The 10,082-nt window shown below is 47.3% G+C and overlaps 1 protein-coding gene across 1 annotated transcript; it reads left to right on the forward strand.

Annotated features, from left to right (window-relative positions):
* The first annotated feature begins 6,077 nt into the window (after positions 1-6,077).
* Positions 6,078-7,262, forward strand: Rbmxl2 (RBMX like 2). Its single transcript, XM_012950085.2, has one exon. It carries the CDS (start codon positions 6,078-6,080, stop codon positions 7,260-7,262), a length of 1,185 nt encoding a protein of 394 aa, XP_012805539.2.
* Positions 7,263-10,082: the final 2,820 nt, after the last annotated feature.

Below are 10,082 nucleotides of genomic sequence, written 5' to 3' on the forward strand. Positions count from 1 at the left end.
GTTTTGAAAAGCTAGGTATTGTGGTATATTTGTAATAACAATGCTTGAATGGCAGAAATAAGGGGATCCCTGTGGCTCACTGGGCAACCAGTCTAGCTTACTTGGTAAGTTCAAGGCCAGTGAGAAACCCTGTATAAAAATGAAGAGCCTATGAGAAACATCTGAGATGTGATGTTGCTTCATGCATGCACACACACAAAAGAGCCTAATGTAAACTGTACTTACCTTAAAAAAAATAAAAGCCAGGTGTGGTGGCACACACCTTTAATCCCAGCACTCAGGAGGCAGATGTAGGAGGATTGCTGTGAGTTCAAGGCCACCCTGAGACTACAGAGTGAATTCCAGGTCAGCCTGGGCTACAGTGAGACCCTACCTCAAAAAACAAACAAAAAGACCCAGGGGTTGGGCTACAGCTAATTGGCAGAGCTCTTACCTAACATGTTCAAAACCCTGGTTAGATAACCCAACTCTACAAATAATAACATTCCCAGATTGGCACATAATCTTTTCTGCTATTCTCCACTGGTGAGAAAACCCAGCCCATATTTAAGGGGGAATAAGGAATTTATTTTCTTCACACATTTCACCGTTTCCTTGCCTCTTAACTGGTTACAAGGGGAAAGCTAACCTCTTATACAGTCAACACTTACTTTTGGTCACCAAGACATGGATTTTTCTGTATCTGTTAAATTTCTGACACTAGTTGGAAGCCCTACAGTTCAAGTTTGATACTACTTGGAGATGGCATTCAATACCAAAAGTTAGGGGTTCCATTCTGTTCCACAGTATTACCTCCACCCACTCCATTAGTTTTCTCATTGCTGTGACACAATAATGGATAAAAGGCAATGCAAGGGAGGAAGGGTTTATGTTGGTTCACATATTGAGGGTGTAGTCCATCAGGATGGGGAGGGTGTGGCGATGACAGAACAGATGTGTGTCTCCTTGGTGATTTCAAATCCATGCACCAGCCAGTTGCAATGCTCAGGTTGTGACCTGTGCTTCTGACCAACTTGCTATGAATCACATGTCCCACAACCCCTCTTTGGATTTATTTTCAGGATAGCTCAGAGAATGCAAGAGAAACACTTCACAGTGGCAAATTTGTAAACAAAGGATACAAATGAACCACCAGATGAAAGGGAAAAGAGCAATGCTCAGATTTCTGCTCCACTAGACTTTGGGTGCACCATCCCTTTAGCACATGGGCATCTCCAACAACCAGAAAACTGAACTCCGTCCTTTTTATAGAGGCTTCACTAGGAAGATATGATGGATCAAATCACTGGCCACTGGTGGTTAATTCAATCTGCTAACACCCCTTTACTGAATGGATGTTAGAGTGAAGCTAAAGGTTCTGACTCTGTACCTTATGGTGTTTGGGAGTCCTGAAGCAATCCAGGAACCACCACTCATTAACATAAAAATACTCATCACTTTAGAACTCCGGAAAGGTTTGAAGCAATGTGCTAGGAAACAGGACTTGCTGTCACACTGGTATAATAGTCCCTGATTGTGAGATGTGTTCACTATTTTATTTCCAGCCCATACACAGATCAGTGCCAGCATCATTATGTGGGCTCTAGTTCAAAATTCTGTCTCTTTTTTTTTTTTTTTTTGTTTTGGTTTTTCGAGGTAGGGTCTCACTCTGGTCCAGGCTGACCTGGAATTAACTCTGTAGTCTCAGGGTGGCCTTGAACTCATGGCGATCCTCCTACCTCTGCCTCCCGAGTGCTGGGATTAAAGGCGTGCGCCACCACGCCCGGCAAAATTCTGTCTCTTTAAAAAATTGTTTCAGAACATTGTAGAAGGTAACTTTCAATTCATTTTATGAAGCTGGTAAATCCTTGATAACAGAACTTAAAGGTAACACTATTGAAAAACTTACAGATAATTGTTATGCAAAACCCGAATAAAAGCATTTCTGAAAATTCTAACATTAATTAAAATATTCCATGACCACTGTGATTTGTAACAGGCACGTGTAAGTGAGGGCTAACTTGGCTCTTAAGTCCACTGGAACAGAAATCTGAACACAGAAGAAACACAACCACTGACCAAGTGTTAATAAACTAGTAAACTTTGCTCAAAAAGCACTTAAGGCAGGTGTGGTGGCACACACCTTTAATCCCATCACTGGGGAAGCTGAGGTAGGAGGATCACAATGATTACAATGTATGGATTGCAGTGAATCTGGGCTAGAGTGAGATCCTGCTTCAAAAAAAAAATGTATTTGATAGCCAATAAATACATGAAAAACAAATCTGGGGCTGAAGAGATGGCTTAGTAGTTAAGCCACTTGTCTGCAAAGCCAAAGGACCCAGGTTTGATTACCCAGGACCCACGTTAGCCATATGCACAAGGTGGCACATGTATATGGAGTTCATTTGCAGTGGCTGGATACCCTGGTGTTCCCACTCTTTCTTTCTTTCTCTCATTCTCTGTGCCTCTTTCTCAAAATGTTGCACATCTTGAGCCATCAAGGAAAAGGCAAGTCAAAACTACACTGGGATTCCATCTCACCCCAGTCATAATAGCTATCGCCAAGAAAGCTAACTACAAATGTTAGCAAGGATGGGGCAGGGGCGGCAAACAGGGAGGACCTATATACACTGCTGCTGGTAGGACTATATATGTGCTCTTTTGTTTACTGTTGTATTTACAGCCCACAGCACAGTGCCACACTGGACTACTAAGAAGTCAGTATGGAGGCTCCTCTAAAAACTATGAGCCAGCTCCAGCTACACCACTCCTGGTGTATAACCCAAAGGACTCTGTGTCAACATACTCCAGAGGCTTGAGCACCCATGCCTATCGTTTCACTTGCTGCACTATTCACAACAGCTAGCAAATGGAAACAGACTAGACAGACATCCACTGACTGATGAATGATTAATACAATGTAGCAAATATACACAATGTGATTTTGTTTAGCTATAGAGATGAAATCATGACACTTGAAGCCAAAAGGATACAACTGGGGACAATTATGGTAAGCAAAATAAAGCAGATTGAGACAATACCAAGTTTTCTTTCATATGCAGACTCCAGATTTAAATTTGTGTGCCTATGAGCAGGGAAAGGCAAGAAGTGAAGTTAAGGGAGTGGAGAGGGGGAAGGATAAGAAAAGGAAATAAAGGAGTACATGAGACATGAAAGCACAATGGGGACCTATTTGGGGGACAGTAGAAGACCTTCAAAGGGAAGGGTGTTAGGTCGGAACAGGCTCTCTACAATGGAGTTACCGAGTACAGCTGGATGGTGACAGAGACTTATCCACATTCCTAGAGAAACCATCCTCCAGCCATTATCCCTTCCTTGCCTAACAATGCCCCCAGGTCATGGTTTCCTGCCCCCTTATTTCTTAGCTGCCTGCTCACTGTTCTGGTCTCATACCCTAGCTATTTGAAATGGCTGATGTAAAGAACAAAGGAGTTCTTTTCCCTTCCTCACCTTCCCCCAGCTGAAGAGCCCTATAAAGCCCACTGTCTGGAATCTCAGGTTGACTGTGCTCTGCTCCTGAGAGTCAGTCCTGGCAGCTCATATTTTCCCGAGTAAAAGTTTTCATCTTTGCCTCAGAGTGGTCTCTGTGGCCTTGGCCACTCCCGAACCTTACAAAGGGGTGGGAGAACATTGAGGGAGAGGGGTGAAAATGTTAATAATAAAACCCATTGCTTTCTAGACTAACTTTAGTAAGTGAATAAATGCCAAAAGAAAAAAGCAGTACTCCAAAACTGAGGAAAGAGTGAAAACTGGCAGGTTCACCAGTAACAACAGGTTTGGAATGGAAAATTCCAGGGCTTCACATATAGTCAGGACTTCTGGCTGGGGTGTAACTAGACCAGCACTTCAGAATCTTCACCCCACACAGTCCCTGCCTTTTCACTAGATATTCACAGGCACTCAATGTATCTTCGGAATGAGACAAGCTGCACCCAGGTTGCCTTACGAAACACTGTATAAATGGGCTCAGCTCTCCAGTATGACTCTCCTCTCTCTAGCTCTCTCTCTTTAGTTTCTCGAGGTAGGTTCCTCCAGCCAGGCTGACCTGGAGTTCACTATCTAGTCTCAGGGTGGCCTCAAATTCACAGTGATCCTCCTGCCTCTGCCTCCCGAGTGCTGGGATTAAAGGTGTGCATCGCCATGTCTGGCCCTTCTCACTTTACAATTCCTTTTCAAGTTTTTTTAAAAAATTTTATATATTTTTATTTATTTATTTATTTGAGAGCAACAGACACAGAGAGAAAGACGGATAGAGGGAGAGAGAGAGAATGGGCGCGCCAGGGCTTCCAGCCTCTGCAAACAAACTCCAGACGTGTGCGCCCCCTTGTGCATCTGGCTAACGTGGGACCTGGGGAACCGAGCCTCGAACCGGGATCCTTAGGCTTCACAGGCAAGCGCTTAACCGCTAAGCCATCTCTCCAGCCCCAAAATTTTATATTTTTATTGACAACTTCTATACCTCATAGACAACAAACCATGATATTTCCCTCCCCTCCCCCACTTTCCCCTTCATAACTCTGCTCTCCATTATATCCTCTCCCTCTCTCCATTAGTCTTTTAATTTGATTTTTTTACAGCTCTTCCCTCTCCTCGCAGCCCTGGGCCACCACTTAAGGTTGAGCACTCTGCCCTGCATACCAATTCTCACTCTCTTTCTGAGCAAAAAACTGCTTGTCGAAGCCTCCCACAGGAATTTCCTTTCCACATTATCTACATTGCTCACTGGTAAAATTTGAGGGGAGTTTGGCTTTTCTGTTCATGATTGCATTTCCAACCCACAGCACGGTTCCTCGGTTCCTCGTTGTGGGCTCTCTCTCATTCACTACTGTGGGGACCGGCCCCAAACACCCAGCTCTCCTCAGTCGAAGTGAAACTCCCGCAGAGTCGCTAAACGCCTCCCCGACCCCACCTGTGGAACTGCAGCCCGCAGCGGGAGAGCGCCTCACAAGTCGCTTGAGGTTTGTTGCCGGAAGGGCCACCAGATGGGCGTGTCCTAACCACCCGTCAGCAGCTGGCCGCCACCTCCCAGCCTTTGTGGCCCAAGCCTGGCACTTGAGAATCTGGGAGAAGCCGCGCCTGGAAGAGGCGGCCAATCTGGTTTCCAAAGACAGAAAAAGCAGAACCCTGGACAGGGCTCAGATGTGATCCCTGCTGGCTTTATGGTTGGTGGCAATTGGCTGAAATCCCAGTCTTTGAAGCCAGGGTGCTGAGGAGGGCAGAAGTTGATTCCCTAAAAGATATTTACTGTTCCCTGAAACAACATAAATGAGTGAATGAAGAAAAACATTAAAACATAGCCACTCTTCTAGTTCACGTTGTTTGAAGAAATGAGAAGGTAGGTGCCCTGTAGGCAAATTTATAGAGACAGAGGTATATGAAACTTCTGAATTCACAGAAACAGACTAGAATGGTAGTAGTCAGCTGCTAGAGGGAGTTGGGGTTTGAGGAATTCCTTGATGGGCATAGTTTCAATTTTGTAAAATGAATGGATTCTGAGGACTGGCTGTAAGACAACCAGTACATAACACTGCTAAACTGAACACTATAATAATTAAAACACTCCATATGTTATGATCATTTTACCACAGTTAAATTACTATGCAAAAAAATTATTTATTTGCATGGGTGGGTGTGCCAGTGTCTCTTGCTGCTGCAAATGAAAGCCTGTATATGGGTGGCTAGGGAATTGAACAGCAGGCAGGCCCAAGGCCACAAGGCTCGGAGGTGACCCGTCCAGTGGCCCGTGTCCACGAGGCGCGGAGGCAACCCCATCCGCGCACACGTGCGCGCGCATCCTCCCCACAGCCCGGAGGCGCCCCGTCCACGCACGCCTGCGCGCGCATCCTCCCCAGAGCCCGGAAGCGCCCCGTCCACGCACGCCTGCGCGCGCATCCTCCCCACAGCCCGGGGGCGCCCCGTCCACGCACGCCTGCGCGCGCATCCGCCCCACAGCCCGGAGGCGCCCCGTCCACGCACGCCTGCGCGCGCATCCACACCACAGCCCGGAGGCGCCCCGTCCACGCACGCCTGCGCGCGCATCCGCCCCACCGCCACTAACCGCCGACGCTGCCGCCATGGTGGAGGCCGACCGCCCCGGGAAGCTCTTCATCGGGGGCCTCAACCTGGAAACGGACGAGAAAGCTCTGGAGGCGGCGTTCGGCAAGTACGGCCGCATCATCGAGGTGCTCCTCATGAAGGACCGCGAAACGTCCAAGTCCCGCGGCTTCGCGTTCGTCACCTTCGAGAACCCCGCCGACGCCAAGGCGGCCTCCAGAGACATGAACGGCAAGTCCCTGGATGGTAAGGCCATCAAGGTGGCGCAGGCCACCAAGCCGGTGTTCGAGAGCAGCCGACGGGGCCCGCCGCCGCCGCGCAGCCGCGGCCGTCCGAGGGGCCTGCGCGGAACCCGCGGCGGCGGCCCGCGGAGACCCCCGTCCCGCGGCGGCTCTGCCGACGACAACGGCGGGGGCTACGCGGCCGACTTCGACCCGCGGCCGTCGCGCACGCCCGTGCCGGTGAAGCGGGGCCCGCCGCCGCGCAGGCCGGGGCCCCCGCCCAAGAGGGCCGCGCCGTCGGGCCCGGCGCGCAGCGGGGGAGGCGCGGGGCTGCGCGGGCGCTCGGCGGCGGCGGCGGCGGCGGCGTCGCGTGGTCGGGACGACTACGCCGGCCCCGCGCGCCGCGAGCTGCCGCCGCCGCCGCCGCGCCGCGACCCGTACGCGGGCCCCCGCGAGGAAGGCTACTCGCCCCGGGAGAGCTACTCGAGCCGCGACTACGCGAGCGGCCGCGACTTCGCGCCCTCGCCGCGCGACTACACCTACCGCGACTACGGCCACTCGAGCGCGCGCGACGACTGCCCGTCCCGGGGCTACTGCGACCGCGACGGCTACGGAGGACGCGACCGCGACTACGCCGACCACCCGGGCGGGGGCGGCGGCGGCGGCTCCTACCGAGACCCCTTCGATGGCTACAGCGACCCGCGCGGCCCCGCACGTGGACCGCCGCCGTCGTACAGCGGAGGCCGCTACGACGACTACCGCGCCGTCTCCCCGGATGGCTACGGAGGCCGAGACGGCTACGGAGGCCGCAGCGAGCGCTACTCGGGAGGCCGTGAGCGGGTGGGCCGGCCGGAGCGCGGGCTGCCGGCGTCCATGGAGCGGGGCTGTCCGCCCTCGCGCGACTCTTACAGCCGCTCGGGCCGCAGGGCGCCCCCTAGGGGCGGAGGCCGCCTGGAGCGGGGCGGAGGCCGCAGCAGGTACTAGGACCTGCAGACTGGGGACTTTGCGCCAAGAAGCAGCTTCTACCCAAGTATCCTAGGACTAGTGCAAGGAAGTTTTTTTTTGTTTTTGTTTTTTGTTTGTGTGTGTGTGTGTGTGTGTGTGTGTGGTGTTTTTTTTTTAACATTTTAAGATTTTTCCTGTTAAACACCTCTCCATTTTTATTTCGAGAGAGGAGAAAAAGTTTAAAATTCATTTTAAATTTCAATTTTGAATTGTTAACGTTTCAACAAACTCGTGTTAAAAAGTGTGTGACTTGGCCCTGCTTACTGGTCTAATTAATCTCAAAGTAGAAATTCTCTTGAAGGCTTCTCCCTTCTAAAGGGTCCTGGTGGATGAGGCAGACACTTCAAAGGTCTTTGACAAACATCTGCCCACCCAAGTTGCAAAAATGGATCATTCTGACCATCAAACCAAACGAGGGTTTTGGGATAAAGTGGGAAGGGGACTGGCATATGCTACTGGATTTCAGGGTGTCTTTCAAACTGAATCTCAATGTGCCCACTGTGACCAACTAGCCAGCAACAACCAAAGGCACTTAGATGTTTATGTGACCGTCCTATTCGCTCAGTCTATAAAAAGCAAATGGATAATGTTGGCCTTTTTTTTTCTTTTTGCCACTTTTCAGTTTCCTCCTTTCCTTTAGAGATCTGCAGAATCTCCTGGCTTCTCCCCCAAATGCCATTTAAATGATTTAAGCAAGGATGGAATACTAACTTTAAATTTGTGGTCAACCAATAAACTGGAAAACAAAGCTGGAAAACAAAACCTCAAAATATCAATTGCTAACATTCATTTTCACCACTAACAAATTAAGAAACAAGTAAAAAAATATGCAAGAGGTGGATTTGGGGATCAATAATAACTTTTAATTCCTAACTACAAGATAGATATTGGTTCAGGTGGAGAAAACTGGGCTGCTTCCCCTAGGGGTGGAGGAATCCTATGTGAGCAGCTTCAGAGAATCCCTGAAAGCCAAGCTGGCCTTTTGGCATCTGAGAATCTCAAGCTGGTATGCAGGGGTGGGGTCCTCTGTTGAGTGTTCCCTGCTACTAAGGTGGGAGCAAGATTTGAGTAGAGGAAAATCAGACTTCCTTGTTCAAGATACTTCAGGAGAGATCTAACAGCCTCCTCTCTTCACCCCAAGCTTAGGGCATGAAGTACCTTTTCCATTCAGCACCTGTGGAACTCCCTTAAGTGAGAGAAAGGTATAGAAGTAATTTTCAGTTTAATAATTGCTGGAGGAAATACCTACCTCAACAACAACAATCTTAAAAAAAGTTCTGAGTGCACCACATATACTAAACCCATGGTTTTTTGACAATGTAGTAGATGAAGGATAGGCCCTGTACTGGCCCAGAAGACCAAATACAAGAATTAGACTTAAAATCCAGCAAACATAGCAAAAAAAAAAAAAAAAAGTGCCTAAGATCTTTATGGAAAATAATTGTTCTTCTCTATTAATGGACATAAAGAAGAGCTAAATGAGATTCATATTGGTTCATGGTTAGGAAGACAGCATAACTGCTCTCAACATCACCAAATTAATTTGGAAAAGCAGTACAACTTTAAATGAAGTGATAATATTTTTTTTTCTCATAGCTACCCTCCCTTCTCCTATTAACACTATTGTTGATCAGTGATGGAATATTAAAAGGTTTGGTAAAGCAACCAGAAATCAAAATTAATAGTTTTAATTTCACCACCAACAAATTATTTTAAAAAGCAGCTGTTTTTTTAAAAAGATACTGATGGAAAATGTAGCTAATCCTAACATTTGCATGGGATACAGAGCAAGAAGAACCACAGCAACAAGTAGGAGTTACCCTAGCAGATACCAAGATTTACTACACAGCTCTAGTCTTCTAAACTCTGTACTTACCCACAGATGAGAATAGGCCAGTAGATCCACATTGTGAGCCTAGGAACAGGCCAACCTAAAAATGAAAGCATCATGTGACAAAGGTAGTTTCAAAACCCATGGTGATAGAAGGACTTAAAATGATGGTTTTCTTTGTAAAGATAAAATTAGGTTTATATACAACACAGAAATATATTCTAAATGGTTTGAAAACAAATCTGAAGAGGAGATGCTTGAAACAGAAGAAAATTAAGTGCATTCACTATAGTGGGGTTGAGGATTCCTTTTTAAAACAAAAGCACAAACCTACAGGAAAAAAATGTTGATGCAGTTTCCACACTTACATATTTTATGGCAAAAGATCAACGGTGAAATATCAAATAAAATGGAAGCATATGTTCCCACTGGAATACTTCCAAAAGAATGCTTAGAATTACATAACAAAAATTACCAAGGATAAGATGCACCAAAGGACTACTTTTCCAGTAAATGTTTAATTTGGTATAATCACTTTGGAAGTAATTTTGGCAATATCTAGTAAACTGAAGGGTATGTAGCATATGACCTAGCAGTTTCCTTTCAAGAAAATGACCTAGGGAGACTTGCACATGCACATGAGGAAAAATGTACAATACTGGTTTTACAGCCTTAAGTGTCAAAAAAGTATAAACAGCTTACCAGGAGTGGTACAACTTACATCAGTGAAGAAGATGTAGAAGCTGGTATTAATCAACCAGATCCACATTTGAATGTGGGTAAGTACAAAAACAATGGGTAAGGGCAAATTGTGTACATATAGTCAGGAGAACAGAAAAATACAATTGGAGCAGTACATAACATCACAATATTTAGTGTAAGAAGGAAAGGAAGGAGAGGATGGGGAGTGAGTGGTAATCTATATTTTACAAGAAAACTTATTTATGTGAGACAAAAGAGCAGTATGG

The sequence above is a fragment of the Jaculus jaculus genome, chromosome 3 (assembly GCF_020740685.1).
Source record: "Jaculus jaculus isolate mJacJac1 chromosome 3, mJacJac1.mat.Y.cur, whole genome shotgun sequence".
NCBI classification, from domain to species: domain Eukaryota; kingdom Metazoa; phylum Chordata; class Mammalia; order Rodentia; family Dipodidae; genus Jaculus; species Jaculus jaculus.